Source organism: Budorcas taxicolor, chromosome 19 (assembly GCF_023091745.1).
Source record: "Budorcas taxicolor isolate Tak-1 chromosome 19, Takin1.1, whole genome shotgun sequence".
Taxonomy (NCBI): domain Eukaryota; kingdom Metazoa; phylum Chordata; class Mammalia; order Artiodactyla; family Bovidae; genus Budorcas; species Budorcas taxicolor.
The window spans coordinates 17,986,965-18,006,121 of NC_068928.1; the positions used below are offsets into that span (position 1 = coordinate 17,986,965).

Genomic DNA, 19,157 nt, shown 5'->3' on the forward strand with positions numbered 1-19,157 from the left:
TAAGAAATGTCTAAAGGACAAATGTAGCATACTTTTCACGAAGCCTCTTCTTGACCACTAAAAAGATACATTGGAACCTTCTATAAGGTCAGCCTGAGTAAATGGAGAGAGGCTACACTCCTGACAGAGAAGACAACATTGGGAAGATACCAGTTCCCTTCAAGTTAACCTACATACAAAATCAAAATGCCCATGGAATTTGTGGGGTTAAGGAATCTGCACTTCATTTAGTGGAGCAATGCATGAAAATAGTTTAAAAGGATTATAGATGGATAGATCTAGTACTGTCATACTGAGTGAAGTAAGACAGACACAGAAAGAAAAATATCATGTGATATCACTTATATCTGGAATCTAAAAAAGGGAACAAATGAACATTTTTACAAAACTGAAGCACAATCACAGATGGAAGGAGGGATAAACTGGGAGATTGGGATTGACATATACACACTACTATATATAAAACAGGTAACTAGTAAGAGTCGGCTATATAGCACAGGGAACACTCCTCAATACTCTGTAATGGCCCACACGGGAAAAGAAGCTAAAAGAAAGAATGCATTTATGTACATGTATAACTGATTCGCTTTGCGGCATACCTGAAACTGACACAACGTTGTAAACCAAGAATACTTCAACTAAAAAAAAAAAGACTTGCTGTACAAATGATCAAAACATACTCTAAATGAATAAATTAATTAGTTCAATAGAATACTCCAGATACGCTAGATAACCAAACGGGACTATGTCAGAAAAATCAGTGAAACAGGTGTAAAATAATAGATAGAGTGTGATCCCAAGTTTTTAAAAAGGCATACGTATTTAGGGAAGCACAGAAAAATCAACGGCCAAACAGAAATCTGTTAAATGTGGTTTATCTGTAAGACCCTAATCAGTGAGGCTTCCATGTCTTATTTTGTTTAAATGCTGCAATAAGCATACATTAGAAAAGAGGGGGAAAATGAGAGGTTAAAAACAAACAAACAAAAAACGTATAGGACCAGAAGGAGAAAAGAATCTAATTTACCTGGAATAGAAGACCCTTCTGATGAAGACTCTTTGTCATCATCTATTATCAGAACATCAGGATCTTCTACTGTTGTTTCCACTTTACACCTTGTACTCAAAGCTGTTTGTTTCTTCCTGGATGTTTTAGGAAGCAAACCTTTGGAAGAGTCTAGCTTTATCCCACTGGAGTTGTTTCTTTTGTCAAGTTCTTCTGGTTTCCCATTTATCTTTCTTGGACTTTCTAAATATTCATTTGGTTTCCTTCTTTTGGATTTATAATTTTCCATTTCCACTCGTTTCCTTTTGGTTTCTTTTCGGCTGACAATGGGTTCAAGTTGTGGACTTTCTATTTGGGAAATTACAGAAATGCATGTGCTTACCAATCAACAGAAAACTAATTTTATTACCTAATAATCTTAATATCACTTCAAAATACCCAATAGCCTTATTACTATAAAATGAAAAGCCAAGAATCAAATATTGGATGCTGAAAGCTAGTTGCTATCTTGTTATTTAGACTACCTTTTGAACAGGCTATAAAAACTACCTCATCTAAGACTTTCCTTAAACAAATTATTAGTATTTTAACATAATTAAAGTTGTTTTGGGGTTGGCCACTCTGGAAGCCAGCAGAGGCCAACAATGCATCACATAATATGCTTTACTTTAGTTGAACAAACCTCACTGTCAACCACAAGAAAAGTTCTCTCAGTGGTGACCACTTCCAAGAGTTAACAGCTAACCTCAGCATTTTCAAAACTGAAATGTTAATGGAAATGATAATATTTATCACTAACCTTGTTTACAATGACACTCAGAAAGTACCTGGTGCTCAGTTCGCTTTTTTAGAAGCAAAGAGAAGTATTTCCTCAAAGGAAATCTGGGATTTGACCACCTAATTTCCTCCAACAAAAGATTTCTTGCTTCTTCAGTCAAATCTTTCCTTCTCCCCATAAACTGCAATAAAAAACCAATGTTCAATTAAACTCATATTCTAATAATATTTTAATCAGAATACTACCAATTATTTTCTGTTTATAAGTCTACATCAGGGTAGGATTAACTTTAGTCATTAAATACAACCCTTGATGGCAAAGCTGCATTTGCATAGCTTTAGAAGGACTTAGTTCATATTTTTATTTTTCTTTTTTAAACGAATTGTATTTTATACATTTATTAGAGTATAATTTTGACTGACAAAGTATCTAAATGTGCTATATAATCTAACATTCTTTTTGAAACTGCCTATCATTAACTCTTAAAATGTTTTTAAAGCTCTCAGAGAATTTAAAAGAGATTTATATTTCAATTGGGATTTATTTTTTTAAATTGGACTCCAGGAAGAGATGATCTTTAGGCTCCAATAGTAGACACATAAAATTTTTTCCCCTCTGAAAAATGTGAAGGAAACATCCTATCATGTTGACTGCTCTCATACTTACCACAACAGTGGAATTATTACTTTTCAAATTTGAATTCAATGTTGAAAATTCACCAAGAGCCATAACACATTTTGAGAGATCTAATACTTTAGTATTTAGTTCTTTAAGTTTAGTTAAGAGAGGACAAGTGGGTGGTTTCAAACGCCACAAATGGCACCCTAAAGAAAGACAGAAAAATAACGTTAAATACCTTCATTCTTCACATTCTTATCCATTTACCAAATGCCAAGTCAACAAACACAAAAAGACTCAACAACAACTACACAGTTAACACCAAAGTATCAAAATTCAAAGGAGTACCCAGGAACAAAATCCTCACCTGTAACAAGTTAATAAAAATTACCTAGTCTTCCCTCCCAATTGTTAAAAATAAGCAAATATTAGCACATTTTTCATTTTTTTAAATCAACCTTGCTACTCAGGTTAAAAATTTCAGGGGCAATTAGCATCCTGAAATCCAGATTCTGTTATTAGGTGATCATGGGCATATCCTAAGGAAAAGTATAACTAATTTCTAAAGTTGAACATACTATTAGAAAATGCTTTATAAAACTGAGCTGGTGAAAGTAACAAGAAAGGTTTCATCCACTGAATGGCCATAGAGGAACTGAGAGAAAAGGAAAAGTAGAATATTATTAGAAAGGCTGACTGGGAACTTCTCCATACAACAGAGAAAGGACAGGCTAACTAAAACTCAAAAACCATCAAGGTCAGAAACATAAAAGGAAAAGAAACGAGAACAGAACATAGTGAACATTTCATGAGTAGAGGGACAACACCAAACTGAACCACAAAGCCAGCTGAGAAGAACATAACTGTTTCTGCCCTGACAAAAAGCACTAGGCAGGAACAACAACAGGGGGGTTCCCGGGTGGCTCAGACAGTAAAGAGTCTGCCCGCAACGCAGGAGACCCCGGTGATCCCGGGGCTGGGAAGAGCCGCAGGAGAAGGAATGGCTACCCATTCCAGTATTCTTGCCTCTGAATTCCATGGACGGAGTCCATGGGGTCACAAAGAGTCAGACATGACTGAAGTGACTAACACTTTCCAGGAACAACAACAAAGCAAAGATAGAAGGCTTTGTATATGATTAGTATTTATAAAGACTAAATAGGTAAAGAAAGACTGTGGTTACCAGAGCGCTTGCATCCACAGAGAATTAGGTCAAGATCAAGTTAACACCATCCTACAAGGCTTGTGTAAACATCTTGCTCTCGGGTGCAGTACACGTGAGGGCAGAGAGCTAGAACAGCGGAGCACGGCTCCCTGTTACCACCTCCAGGAGATGGTTCACAAGAGACTTGTGTGGTGCCAAACAGCACAAGCTGTTACAGCAAGGAGCCAAACGGATTTCTCTTAAACAGCGAGCTGCAGACTGGACAGACAGGGATGGAGTTCCTCTAAGAAACTCTTAAAAGATGATCTGTGCACATACAGGCTCAGATTTCAAGAACACAGCGCCTCTCTGGACAGCATTCACTTCAGCTCCACACACATGCCTGCCCTCCCCTGGCATCAGGGTTAAGGGCGTCGGCTTTCCTGCCCCACCCCCTTTCTCAGCCCAAGGCTGCAGCAGAGAGGATGCGGTAGTGCTGCTTTAGTTGCTCAGTCGTGTCCGACTCTTCGTGACTCCATGGACTGTAGCCCACCAGGGTCCTCTGTTGATGGGATTTCCCAGGAATAGAGAGGATAAAAAGCTACTTTAAATTCCACATAAGAATTATACCTGAACCTTTGTCTCACCTAAAACCAAATTACATAGTTTCATATTGCTACTAATGTTTAAAAATATCTCACAATAATAAACTCACCATGGTCTTTTTGCTGAACATGAAGGACTCTCTGGAAACTGGAGCTCACTGCACTGTACACATCTAACGCAGCAGCTTTCTTTGCAATTTGTCGTTTCAACAAATCTGGCAAACCACTCATGAGGAAGTCACGCTTTGCTTTAAACTGCACATCACAATCCTGAGACTTTTCAGATGCATCTTGGCTTTTAAGAAAATAATGTAAGAAAAGGATAGCTAAGGTTATAAACACTTAGAAAAAATACACTATAAGATAAATATTTCTTAATTTTATGTGAAATTAAGAAATTTAATCAGCTCCCTGAGATGTTAACTGGTCAAATTCTTTTTCTGCTGATCGTAAAAATGAAAGTCTAGTCAATGTTAAAAAATTAAGAATAAGTATCTACAGAAAAAAATGTACTGAAGAACATCTACCAAAATGTTAACAGAGGCTACCTTTGAATGGTAGGTGAGTTTTTTTTCCTGTCTTTTGTCTTTCTTTTTTTTAAACATACATTTATATTATAATCAGATAAAATCAGTGCCACATTTCTAGAAATTAATAGAAGAACTTTTAAGTTTCCAACAGTAGGAACCATAGGGCCCTTACTACTGATGTCTCAGTTTCACCTGGCTTATCCTGCATTGCTAATCCTAAAACTCCTCCTGACTTATGCAAGGAGGTGGTGACAGGGTAGAGGAGGATGGGGGGATGGGGTGGCCGAGGGGAGAGAGTGGTGTTGACGTATCATGGCAGGCTCCTACATGAATGTTTGTAACAGTTCAAACTATTTACTTAAAAGGGGTGCATATGAATATATGCATATTATACCTGAATAAAGTTGATTTAAAAAAATACGTGTGTGTATGTTGTGTACCAAGCAAGTGCACTTAGGCACAAAATAACATTTAACGTTTATGTGATGTTCGGAAACAGACAAAAAATAACCAATGGCAACAGAAATCAACTAACTGATGGTAACAGCAACCAGAATAGTGACAACCTTTTGTTCTGGTGGTGGTAGGGATGCAGAAAAAGAAAAAGTAAACCAATCCGGAGTCAAAGAAAGATGTAATATCTGGATATAATTTACTTGTCAAAACTGTGTGCTTAAGATATGCGCATTTAACAATAGGGAATTATTCCTCAATAAAACTGAAACAGGAAAAAAAAGAAAAAATAACCTAAACTCATGTCCCTAAACCTGGTCTTCTTCCATTATGCAACCCACTAGCCCAGATCAGAACTTAGGTGTCATCTTCCCATCTTCAACTCTCCTACCCCCAGTCCCCCTGTCTAATTAATCATAATTAGAACCCAGGTCTCCAGCATTGCAGGCAGATTCTTTACCAGATGAGCCACCACGGAAACCCAAGAATACTGGAGTGGGTAGCCGATCCCTTCTCTAGCGGATATTCCCAATCCAGGAATCGAACCAGCGTTCCTGCATTGCAGGCGGAGTCTTTACCAACTGAGTTATCAGGGAAGCCCAATTAATCATAAAGAGTTCTTAAATTTATTTCCTAGGGAATTCCCTGGTGGTCCAGTGGTTAGGACTTCACGCTTTCACTACCAAGGGCATAGGTTCAGTCGCTGGTGGGGGAACTAAAACCCCACAAGCCACATGGTGTGGCAAAAAATTAACAAATAAATGTCATTCCTAAAATCTTTCATACATCCTCTCCAATACTTGAGTCCACACTGTCATTCTCTCTCACCAGGACTCCTGTATCCACTCTAATCCCTCCTCCATCCCATTCTCTGTACAAGAGCCAAATTAATCCAGCAGTCAGATTAAGCTTTCAAAATTCAAATGCTTAAGTTTCCATTCATGTTTAAAACCCTCTGACTGCTTCTCATTGCTCTTAGCATAGTGACAATATCCATTCATGTGTCCTAAAGGTCCTACCCACATGGGCTGGTACCACCTCTCCAGCATAATCTCACACTCTGCTCACTGTGCTCAAGTCACAGGGACATTCCTTCAACTTCCTGTATTTACTATGCTCCTTGCAGTCACAGGGACTCTGGATGGTTCCTCTGGATGGACCACTGCTCCTCCCCAATGAGCTCCTGCTCATCCTTCAGTTCAGGCATCATTTCCTCAGCAAATCCTTTCTTATCCAGACCAAATCTACTTAATAGAACTTTGTACCTCTCCTTAGCACAACTCCAATTCTTCACTTGTTGGCCCAATTAAAGCTTAATCAGAGATTGTCTTTCCTCTAAAATGTAAGCCTCAAGAAGATGGTGTGTGTGTGCTAAATCACTCAGCTGTGTCCAACTCTTTGCGACCCTATGGACTGTAGCCTTCCAGGTTCCTCTGTCCATGGGATTCTCCAGGCAAGAACACTGGAGTGGGGTGCCATTTCCTTCTCTAAGGGATCTTCCTGACCCAGGGATCAAACCTGAGTCTCTTACGTCTTCTGCACTGGCAGGCAGGTTCTTTACCAGTCAAGAGGATGGAGAATGTGTCTTACTTCCATGATATTCCTAGTACCAAACACAGTGCCTGGTACATAATGGATATTTAAATATTTACTAGGTTCATAAATCAGCTTTTTGGTATTTTTGGTTTGCCTATTTTTCCACTAGTCTGTCTAGAGGTGGCCACAAAATGTTTGCAAAAGATCAAGATCTTCAAATTGCAGTTGTAGCAATGTCAACATTGTCATCTTTTAAAATGGACTTATTAAAGCTTCAAATGATAATTTAAATATTTCTCATCAAAGTAAATGAATACAAAGTACATTCCATAGCATATTTTGGCATTTTAAAATCTGTATCAGACTGACCTGCTTTCATCAAAACCAAGGGTGGGATCAGCTGTCTTCTGAGTCTTTCTAGTAAGAAATAAAGGTGCGACTTTCACTTTTCCTTAGAAAAATAAATACTTAGGTTAGTATCAAGGCTTATCATCTCCACTTACCTTCAATTACTTTCAGAACTCTTAAAAAATTTTTTTAACTAAAATTTTTCTATATAATGAGTTGGTTTCTCAACTCATTATATAGAAAAAATATATGTCAATATATATATTTTGATATCTGGCAATATCAATATCAGAATTTCCTGGGGAGCTTTTTTCTAAGTTACAGATTCCCACAACCCACCTCTAGAGACTCTTGTTCAGTAATGTCTAGGAAAGGACCTAAAAATTTAACATTTTTTAAAATTTATCCAGATGATTTTGATGATCAGTCAGCTTTCAGAATCACTAAGTTAACTGAGGCTAAATAGATACAAAGAAATGCAATCACTTAAAATACACTCACTCTTTGTAACACTCTTTACTAACTACACTATAACTTCACTCATTTATTCATCAAAATAAATATTTCATATAATTAAAAGGTTATAAGACAAGAAATTTAAATTAAAATTCAGAACTATATAATCCCCCTCAAACCTCCTAATATTCACCATCGATATTATCAAATCTGATTACCAGGGACATTTTTAGGAGTCTTGTTAAGTTTTTTTCCTAACACATCATTCAGACACTGAAGTTTCTTCTGATTTTTCTCAGGATGCTTTATAGGAGGAGGACTTGAACTTATTATTATTAGAGAGTCCTAAGATAGAATAAGAAAAAAAATTTTTAATAACATGTTATTACAATTTCAAAAAGATTATAGTGCTAGAAGTCATAGAAAAGAAAATCACATTAGTAATTTCATACATCTCCCTATCAGAAACTATTTGATACAAAAAATACATGATATGAATGGCAGTAGTCTGTGCTTACACCATACAAGTTCACATGATCAAAAAGATTTATTATGATCACAGTTTTCTGTTTTAAAGAAGCAACTAACAAACCATATTCCAGATAAAAGAATCAATACAACCAAGCTATAAAAATTCTAGCTATCCCCTTTCAGAACTATATATCCTAGAAAAATATTAGATGAAGTTTGATAAGTACTCATATGGTCGGTATATATCTCTGAGTATCTACTATGCATAGGCAAGAGCAGGCCCTTGAAACATAGACAAATGAAACTCTAGAGATGGCATCAAGGTTAGAACCAGGGTTTAGGGGACAGAGGGAGAGCTAGTTTAACGTCCAACAACTGATGGACGTTAGTTGTGGTATTTCCGTATACCACATGTGGTATTTCCATATAATGGGGTATTATTCGGCAATAAAAAGAAAAAAAACACTAATGCTACAACATGGATGAACCTTTGAAACATTATGCTAAATGAGAGAAGCCAGATACAACGGATCACACAGTATTATATGTGATAATATATCATTTACATTAAAAGTCCAGAACAGACAAATCTATACGGTTTGGCTAGGGCTGAGGGAGGGGGGATTGGGAGGTGACAGCTAAGGACAATGGGGGTTCTTTTGGAGGTATTAAAATGTTCTAAAATTGATCTGGTGATGGATGCACAACTCTATGACAGAATTGCATACTTTAAACAGCAAACTACATGGTATGAAAGTTATATCTCTCTAATAAAGCTATATGTCTGTAATAAAGTTGTTGTTGTTGTAGTTTCTAAAAAACAGAAGATGGTGGCATTTAGCAGGATCTTAAAATCTAAGTAGGAATTCCTCCAGTAGGACTGAGTACCTAATACACATTTTAAGCTGAAACTACAAACTGTACCCTTTGGAGATAAATGAATAATTTAGTAAGACAGAGTGAAAAGTGTGTATTTGAGGAAGGGGGTTGTTTTGAGGAAAGGTAGGAGCTAGTTCTGTGTATGAAGGGTCTTCAATGACAATAAGGATTCAGATTGTATTCTGTGGGCAAAAGAGAGCCAAAGTCCTTTAAAAAAGAATGGAAAATTATATTCTTCCTACCACTTCAAGGCTTCCTAGAAGTACTCTATCTTTTAATTTTATAATGGTTTCCTTCTCTCATTTCAAACAGAAGAGAACAAAATTTATACCACTAAATATCTGTAATACTTACTTCTGTTTCTGATCTTTCAGGAAGCGTCTGATGTCTAGATGAACGCCTTAAAGGTGTCACTACTTCTTCAGTAGATTTTGACTTACTAATATGCAAAGCTTTTGCTTTTTCAATCAATTGTTTTGCTTTTGATACATTTTTTGAAGCACGGCTTACCTAAACACAAATGTGAAATAATAATTTAGGTTTCTGGCAAATTATATTTAATAATAGAAAAAACAGAAAAGACAAAACTTTAGAGAGAGTAAAAAGACAGGTGGTTGTCAGGGGAAAAGGAAGCGATGAACAGGCAGAGCAATCCCTTAACAGGGACTGTTAAAGCAGCAAAACTACTCTGGATGGTACTATTAACATAACGGTGGATACATGTCAGCATACATTTATCTAAACCCACAGATTATGCAACACCAAGAGTAAGCCTGAACTTAAACTATGAGGACTTCCTTGGTGGCGGAATGGATAAGAATCTGCCCGCCAATGCAGGGGACATGGGTTTGAGCCCTGGTCCAAGAGGATTCTACATGCCACGGAGCAACTAAGCCCATTCCCACAACTGTTGAAGCCAGAGCTCTAGAGCCTGGGCCCCACAAGAGAATTCTGGGCACCGCAACAAAAAGTAGCCCCCACTTGCTGCAACTAGAGACAGCCCTTGCAAAGCAAGTCTAAATAAATAAATAAATGTTTTTTGGAAAGACTTAAAAAAATAAATAAACCATGGACATTGGGTGATAATGCTGTATTAATGTAAGTTCATCAATGATAACAGATGCACTATTCTGATATTGATAATAGGGGAGGCTTTGCCTATGTGGCAGCAGAGGGTATATGGGAAACCTGTACCTTTTGCTCAGCTTTGCTATGAGCCTGAAAGTGCTCTAAAAACTGAAATCCACTAAATATATACATAATGGAAAAATATAATCACAGATCACACCAAATAAAGGACCAAAAAAATGCCCATTCAAATTTTACCATGGAAATCAAATTAAAATGTGTCTAATTATACTTGGTTTGCCTTCATTTTTTTACTTGAAATCTATCCAGATAAACATAATTACATTTGTTAAAAAACACCCAGAAAGATGACTGTGTACAAAAATTAAAAAAAAAAAAAAGATGTCTGTACAGATTGGAATGGTTGGTTATTTCCATCTTCATGGCATCTTTTCTTTGTTTTTAGTCACTTTTAGGCTGAATCCTTTGGAGAGAAATTCAAAGGGCAGTAGGCATAGAAAAGAGCAAAGTCTACCCTGCAGGTCTGGCTCTGTCACTGATGTACTAAGCGACTCTGTGTATTCAAATATTATCTTCCAGATAATGTGTTTTCCATATTTTGAGTTTGCAAGGTTTTATATTTGTATTAAAAACATATTGCAAACAAGCTATAAAAGTTTATATTATACGATCTCTAAGCACAGGAAAACATCTGGACTAATAAACTTGTAACTATTAAAAGTGGGTTACCCTTACAGAATAAGAGAGAAAAAATTTTTTAAAGCTTTCATTTTTATATGTATATACTACTGTGTTTTTTAAACGAACATTTGTTATTTCTTCAAAACTTTTTAAATGGTTTTTAAAAAATGTTGAAGAGAATAGGCATAAAAAAATAAAAAAGAACAGGCATGGATATTCAGTACATAAGGAGGTTAGGAATGTTAGGGATTTGCTTTACAGGAGTAGAGTGATAGATATCTGTTGTTCTGGTAGCAAAAGTTTTGACAGGCTGGTGATAAACCTTAGGGTAATAATACAGCTTAATTTAAATTAACAACTCTATCACTGAACCAGTTAACAAAGAGATCTATTTTAGTAAATGTGTGGGGAAAAAAACACACGTGCATTTTGGCAAGTTCTACTATTACTTGAAATTGTTTTTTTCTTAATAGCTATTTTTCTGATTAAAGTTTTTAAAAGTTCTTATTTATAGAAAAACAGAAAACAGAAAAATGAAGGAAATTAAAATTAACCATAATCCTATCACCTCAAAAAATAGTTTCCAATACCCTCCTTTGCGACCGAGCTGCCTGTCCTGCCAGCTCTTACTTACTCCTAATGTAACAGCAACTTCCGTCCTGATAGTTCTCTACTTTCCTCCTATTTATCAGCTTCTGGCAGCCCTCTTCCCATGCCCCCAGCTTAAAATGCACTGTGTATCACTTCAACTCTCAAAAATGTTTTAACCTTCTTTGGCACCACTGTCCTTCAAAAGAGGGCTAAATATTTACTTCATGAGATTAATGGTGTGAGTACTAAGCATAATACCTGGAATGTGATAAGCTGTCAAAAAAATAAAGCACAGCTGTTAAAGAAAAACAAAGGAGATACCAACTTTCTGTGGCAGGGGGCTTTCTCCCAAGAATTACATTAGAATCACCCTGGTAGCTTTTTAGACACACACACATTTGTATCTACTCACCCAAGAGAGAATCCAATTCTTTCACGGAGGGGATAAGCAGTCTATTTCACAAAAGCAGCTAAACTATTCCTACACATTCTCCATTCAGGATAGTGGTAGTGGTTTTCAACTGGGTGGGGTGATGTTTCCCTCCCGGGGATATTTAGTAATGTCTGGAGATATTTTTGGTTGCCAATGTTGGGCGAGTTGGACTGCCACTGGCATCTCGTGTAGACACCAGGGTTACTGTTAAACACCCTATAATGCATGAGACAGTCCCCCACAACAACGAATTATCCAGCCCATAATGTCAACAGTACCAGGGTTGAGAGACCCCACTTTTTAGCCTCTCATCTAGAGAAATAAAACAAAAATTCAATCATGCTTATTTCTGTAACCAGCCTTAAGGAAAATGATTGGAATATAACTGCGATTAAGAACATCTTTTCTGGGACTTCCCTGGCGGTCTAGTGGCTGAGACGCTGCACTCCCAACGCAGGGGGTGGAGGTTCAATCTCTAGTCAGGGAACTAGATCTCCCATGCCACAGCTAAGAGTTTGCATGCTCCAACTAAAGATCCCACATGCTGCAACCAAGACCTGGACAAGCCTAAATAAACAGATAAATAAATAAATTTTTAAAAAGAGAACACCTTTTCTACGTAAACTACACGATCTTTATCAATTGCTTTCATCTCACAATAAGATATATTGATTTTTTAATAAGCTAACTCACGGAGTGAACAGTCAAAAACAGTAAAGGGTTGTAGTTAACATAAAGGAGTCTATGAATTATGTGAGTCTTCTTTTGGCGTATCACTTGCAAAAGTAGTGGTTGTTGTTTTAGAAAACAGAATACCACTTACAGGACTCCCTAATATTTCAATTACCTTTCTAGTCTGAGTCTCAAAATCTTCATCAGCAGCTTCAGATTTCTTAAACCTTATCTTAGATTTTTTTGGAGTACTAATTCTGGTGAATTTCATTCTGAAAGCAAACCAGAAAGATATTGACAAATATTTTAATGATTATAATGTCTAAGAATTTCAATTAAATTTAGTAAACAACTAACTAGAGCTCTAATTTCTGGACAGTTCTGAAGTACAAAACAAACAAAATAAAACCCTCCATTAGTTTCAAGTTACTGGTTCCAATGTAAGCCAAACTCAATGTTAAACTCTTAGAAAACATAAAGCTTCTTTTGTAAATCTTAAGTTTCCCAGAAAATTAGTCCCTAAGATCTTTCTTATCTTCCCTGATAGCTCAGCTGGTAAAGAATCCACTTGCAATGCAGGAGACCCCAGTTCCATCCCTTGGTCGGGAAGATCCCCTGGAGAAGGGATAGGCTACCCACTCCAGTATTCCTGGGTCTCCCTCGTGGCTCAGCTGGTAAAGAATCCGCCTGCAATGTGGGAGACCTGGGTTCGATCCCCGAGTTGGGAAGATCTCCTGGAGAAGGGAAAGGCTACCAACTCCAGCATTCTGGCCTGGAGAATTCTATGGACTACAGTCCATGGGGTCACAGAGACGGACAAGGCTGAGCAACTTTCACTCTACTTCACTTCACTTCAAAAATCTTACATTAGCCAGAACCAGCATGCAAGTATATACCTCATAGTATATGGCTCAGTTTACCTAAAGTTCTATAACTTATTTTTAATCTGTTTGCTAAATGCACAGAATTCTTATTTGAAGGATATTCCTCCAGGAATTAGCAACTATGATAAACAAGAGTGTAAAGCTCATCTAAAATACATCCAGAATTCCTCTGAAAGCACGCCTGACTTTAAGTATGGAAAATAAGCCACATTTTTGAAACCCTGTTTTCTTTTTCTTATAAATAAGCTGTGTTCTAGGGGGAAAAAAAACACCAAGCTACTCTCCAGTGCTTGACATCTTTTCCTTCGAATCTAATAACTTACACAGAATATTCAGAACCGGAGAACAAAACAGAACTTTTACCTAATAGGACTCTCTGAATCAGAAGGTATCGTTATTAATTCCGCTGTATATAAGCGATGCTTCTCTGATAAGCTGGCTGCTTTTGGAGTCGAAGCTTTGACTGGACTATCCTCTTGCGCATCTTCAGAATCAGTACCTCGAACGATTATTGCAGCTGGCGTGCTGCTACTTCTTACAGATCTTCTGCTTGATTTGGGTGCAGAAACATTTCCCAAGCTGTCTTCAGCCTCAGCTTTAGACTGTATAACCTTATCCTTAACTGGTAAGCTGGTTTTTTTTGAAGACTTATTGTTACACAGAGAGGAAATCTTTAGAGGGTCATCATTTGCTGTACGTTCACAAACAAGGCTTTCCCTGTTAAATAATGTGCTGTTTTTGAGTTCTGTTTTCTTTTGTCTTAAACTCATTCTAAGACTGTTTTGATTTTGCTTCTCTTTAAAGGAAACAGTTGTTTCTTTTTCCTGAGCATTTCCCTCTCTATTTTCAGCTGGAATACCACCAGTCTCTAACATTTTTTTATTCTTTTTCTTCAGTGTTTTACTTTTCTCCTTAGGAAAACTTCCTTTATCAATGTGGGGCTGTGAACTGCCATGATTTGAAACCATTTGGATATTAGGATTTTCCACGATTTTTTTAGAATTACTATCGTTTTCTTCCTCATTTAAAGATTTTTCATTGAGCTCTTTCTGTTTATCAGAAGACTTCTTGACTCCATTTTTAAGTGTATCTGATACTGGCTGCCTAAACGCTTTCATAAACTGTTGTCTTTCTTCTGGAGTGCATTTAGGTTTCACAGCATCAGAGCTTCCAGTTTCCAACACCGCCAATTCTAGTTCTTCCTCATGTATAACCACGTTAGATTTTCTTTTCTGAACTGCCTGTTCATTCTCAGGATCAGACAGACTACTTTCCATTTCCACCTGCTTTTGTTTCAAGAAAATGGAGGGTATTTTCCCTGTCTTTTTGGGGGGGATAGGGTGAACCTGTGCGAGAACAGTGACTGTTTTAAAGCGGGTCTGTTGGGAAATTTCATAGGATTCAGGGTCACTCACAGAACCACTTCTGACTGTATCCTCAACAGTTTCAGAAGGAATACAAATTGACACTGTAGAGTCTGGTGTCTGCTCCACTTTATTTTCCTTGTGACTTTTTAAAAATTCCTCATATGAGACAGTTACTGTAGTATCCTTTAATGGGGCTATCTCAGTCATTTGATCTCTAGGCTCAGCATCATTTACAGCACTTTTGATTTCATTAGTTAGGGCAGGCCTTATCTGTTTACTATCGTTACCATCTTTTTTAAGGAGATTTAGTTCCTCTGCTAAGGGTAAGCTTTCAGATAGACCTATGACCTCTCGGTGCTTCCTTTTTCTCAGTGTTCTGCGATCGTTTTTTGAGGGCCCATGTTTAGGATTTACTTTCTTAGAACTTTTTTTGGAGGTCACAGTGCCTGACTGTTTTTTGAGACTTTGAATACTTTCTGCAAGTACCTCGACATGTTTCTTGTCAAGTAAAGCGGAAGCACTACTTTCCACAAAATCGCTATCTAAACTACAGTCTTCTTTGCTCTCATCACTGTTAATGTCAGTTGGAGTTTTATGTTCAGTTTTAATACTACTTAGTCGATGAGATAAATTCAGTCTCTTTCTTCTCTTCTTACACTGTGTATTTGAGAGCATTTCCAAACAGTCTTTGCCGCTGTCAGCAGGCAATGGTGTGGATGACTTTGTCTTGCACTTTTTTGTTGTCTGAGTCTTCTCATTTGTGAATGAAGTCTTTCTAAAGTAATCCAGAATATTATTGGATTTGGGTGGAGAGAAAACCCTGTCTCCAGTCTTCTCCATGGGTGATAAATACTTTGTGATTGTTCTGCAAGAAGTTCTGTCATCATCTTTCCTTCGCTTCTTGCATGCCTATCAATTTAAAAGAAGAAAAAAAGCACTTATTTCAAGCAAAATACTATAAAGTTTAAACATGGATTTATTATTTTATGTAATGGGATTAAAAAAAAAGAAGGCTTCCTTACTTGATAAACATGATATATTAGGAAGAAAAAGAACTTTAAACTTAAACCTACAATCAAATCTCAATGTCACGTTGAGTTACACAATTATAACTTGTGTACTTTACTGTATGTATACTTCAATAGAAAGTTTCAAGGACACTATATTTGTGTACAAATACATTAATTACTGTTGGCCTCTGTTCATTTAATAACCTTCAAATAGTGCCACACACTCCAACAGAATTTGCAATGAACATGTTATATACAAATACATAAAGTCTGACCCATGATAGGAACTTTATAAATATTATTTCCATTCCCTTTATGGGTTTTTAGCTAAAAGTAAACAAATTATTCTAACTATTTCCAAGAAACAGGTACACAGGGAACAAGCCTAGGATCCCAAAATTTACTAATTAAGCAAAAATTATAGTGGGCATTTTCTACAAATAAATAAGATTTTCCAGTATTTTAATATGCTATTAAAACAAAAAAAGATGCTTGCTCCTTGGAAGAAAACCTATGACCAACCTAGACAGCATATGAAAGAGCAAAGACATTACTTTGCTGACAAAGGTCAGTATAGTCAAAGCTCTGTTTTTTCCAGTAGTCATGTACAAATGTGAGAGTTGAACTATAAAGAAGGCTGAATGCCGAAGAATTGATGCTTTTGAACTGTGGTGTTGGAGAAGACTCTTGAGAGTGAGTCCCTTGGACTGCAAGGAGATCAAACCAGTCAATCCTAAAGGAAATCAGTCTTGAATATTCATTGGAAGGACTGATCTGAAACTAAAACTCCAGTACTGTGGAGTTTTACCCTGATGCTGGGAAAGACTGAAGGCGGGAAGAGAATGGGACAACAGAGCATGAGGTGGTTGGATGGCACCACCGATTCGATGGACATGGGTTTGAGCAAGCTCCAGGAGTTGCCGATGCACAGGGAAACCTGGCGTGCTGCATTCCATGGGGTAGCAGAGTCAGACATGACCGAGCAACTGAACTGAACTGATTAAAACAGTTACTGCCTGACTCCTACACTAGTCATTGCCCTTATAAAAAAACTCCATCAGTCTTTTCGTTATTTTTAATTTCCTTCAGTTCATTTGTTAGAATAAACTTGCCAGAATAATAAAGAAACCTTTTTTTTTTTAAGATAAGTAATCAAGAAATTATACTTCTAGAAAATTAACATGTATTATAAAGCTATCATGATTAAAGCATAGCACTGACGCATGAATAGGCAACTGAACAGAACCGATTAGAAAACCAGAAGACTTAGATATTTAAGAATTGGCATATGATAATAACAGCACTCAAGTCAGTGGGCAAAGAATTAGTTAATAAAAAGTACTGGGGCAAATTTCTAACTCTTTGGATAAATATAAGGCAAAATAAATTACAGACAGATTAAAATTTTACCTCTTAAAATGAAGTGATAAATGTATTTTAGAAGAAAATACTATTTAGTTGTTAGCATTATTATCCCGAACTAGTATCCGAGGCAGTATACCATAGGCTCTGGAGTTAGGCAGATCTAAGTTCAAGTGATGGTTCTGTCATCTACTAGTGTGGGACCTTAAGCAAATTACTTTTAGTTTTCTAATTTACTTCTTCTAACCTAATTTAGATGGTCGGATGGCATCACTGACTCAATGGATGTGAGTTTGAGCAAACTCAGGGAATCTCGTAGTCCTTCACCAGAGGGGGGGCAGCTGTCGCCGCCATGGCCAGGACCCCCTGGCATGCCCCCCTGGCATGCTGCAATTCATGGGGTCACAAAGAGTCAGACACAATATAATGACTGAACAACAACAACCTAGTTTAACTTACTTTTAATTACTACTTAACCTCTCATCCACAGAATACAGATAATAACACCTCATCACAGAGTTGATATACTCTACCAATACTGAACAGTAAATATTATTACTATGAAATAACCCTCTAAGCCAGGCATAAAAAGCAGAAACTGTAACAAAAAGACAGGAAAACTGCCCAAACAAAAAGCAAGAACTGTGTGATTCCAGTATTAAAATTTCTTTTCACACCTAAGACAAGCAGAGCAAGTGCCTTGATTTAGCAAACAAGCACCGGCATAACAACTAATAACAAGTGGACAACAGAACTCAATTCTAAAAAGAAAGAATCCCAGTTACATAAGTGAATATACATCTTGGCTCACTTCAAGGACATACATATAGTGCATACATACATCAGACAGAATGCCAGCCTGAGATGAAAAGGTGTAAAAACCAGCAACCATCTACTTTAAGATGCTGCTTCACTCCTTCATGGTGTTAGAAGCTCTTCATAACAACTGCTAGTACATTTCCCTGAAACTTGATGAACACAAGAGAATAACAGTATGGCAAGGTGGGACTTCTAACTGCAGTATCTTAAGCTATAGAAGAATGAGAAAGTGACTTTTAAATGAAGGGTTCTGTTTGATTCCTGTAGTGACAATCTAATCGGTATTCCTAGAGCCGGTGGATTTGGGTGGACAAGTAGAACTCAAAGATTCTTTTCAACGTTAAAGTTCTCTGCTTCTTTATCATAAACTCAAACTAGACCATGGGATCCTTCATGACATTAACCAAGACCAAAATATCCAGTTTCAACATTTCAGAATCTGGGAACTGGTCCTTAACAAGGCATCCTGAAGTCCCCGCAAACATCACACTCCTAACGTTTGTCAGGACCTATCACGTCTTCAAGAAACGATACACCCCAGCAATTGTCGCACACAATGTCACAACTCTGTGGGGCCTCACCAGGTCCCTCCTTTGCCCTCACAGGTTCTAAACTGGGATCACTCCTCACAAACGGAGATATTCAAGCTCACCTCAATCTCGTAGTCCTTCACCAGAGGGGGAGCAGCTGTCGCCGCCATGGCCAGGACCCCCACCATGCTCCCTGTTCTCCGGAATACCAGTTCCTAGGACCTTGAGCGGCCCGGCCCGGCTTGTCTGGAGGCCATGGAGGCGGCCGACTCCAGCAGGAGAGAGGACCTGGGCCGCGGGGTCCACCTCGGACTCCCCCGCGCCCACGGCCCGGGGTGGTCGCAGAGGCTGGGCCCAGCTCAGCCGAGTTGAACGGGGGAAGAGGCGGTAAGAAAGCGCGGGCAGCGAGAACCCTCGAGCGTGGTCGATGAGCTTGGGGTGCCCCCAAGGCGGGCGCTCTAGTCCTGTGTGATCTGGGCTGGCGGTCCCGCGGGAAAAGCAGGTCGAACGCAGAACCAACCCCTGGGCTTCGGAGGGAGTTCTTGTCAATTGGGTTTTCGCGCCGACTGGAGCGCAGGGGGCGGAGCTTAGGTTGCTTCCGGACGCTGCGCGGACGGTGAGCCCAGAGGGCCAAAATACTGCTTTGCCAAACCCGCGGGAGGCGGGACTGTTTGATCGAGAATCTAAAAGTAGCGGGGAGTTTGCCGATTTCAAACGTCTAAAGCTCCGTTTCACGGATGAAGATGTGCTTAGACTAAGGCAGTTGGTGGCAAAATTAAAACCGTATACTTTTTTTCCGCCGCCTGTGAGATCTTAGTTACTCCGCCAGGAATTGAACCGGCATCCTCAGTAGTGAAAACGCGGAGTCCCAACCACTGGACGGCTAGGAATTCCC

At 38.1% G+C, this 19,157-nt stretch overlaps 1 protein-coding gene across 1 annotated transcript in view; it reads right to left on the reverse strand.

Annotated features, from left to right (window-relative positions):
• The window catches only part of ATAD5 (ATPase family AAA domain containing 5), a 34,140-nt gene extending 15,690 nt beyond the window's left edge, over nt 1–18,450 (reverse strand). Inside the window, exons 1-10 of the mRNA XM_052658599.1 lie at nt 18,385–18,450; nt 13,538–15,450; nt 12,466–12,562; nt 9,179–9,334; nt 7,693–7,819; nt 7,040–7,121; nt 4,262–4,446; nt 2,451–2,608; nt 1,806–1,965; nt 1,028–1,354 (exon numbers count right to left, since the gene is read on the reverse strand). Of these exons, the coding sequence (XP_052514559.1) occupies nt 1,028–1,354; nt 1,806–1,965; nt 2,451–2,608; nt 4,262–4,446; nt 7,040–7,121; nt 7,693–7,819; nt 9,179–9,334; nt 12,466–12,562; nt 13,538–15,450; nt 18,385–18,450 (3,271 nt within the window). The remainder of the gene's footprint in view (nt 1–1,027; nt 1,355–1,805; nt 1,966–2,450; nt 2,609–4,261; nt 4,447–7,039; nt 7,122–7,692; nt 7,820–9,178; nt 9,335–12,465; nt 12,563–13,537; nt 15,451–18,384) is intronic.
• Between the last annotated feature and the right edge of the window lie 707 nt (nt 18,451–19,157).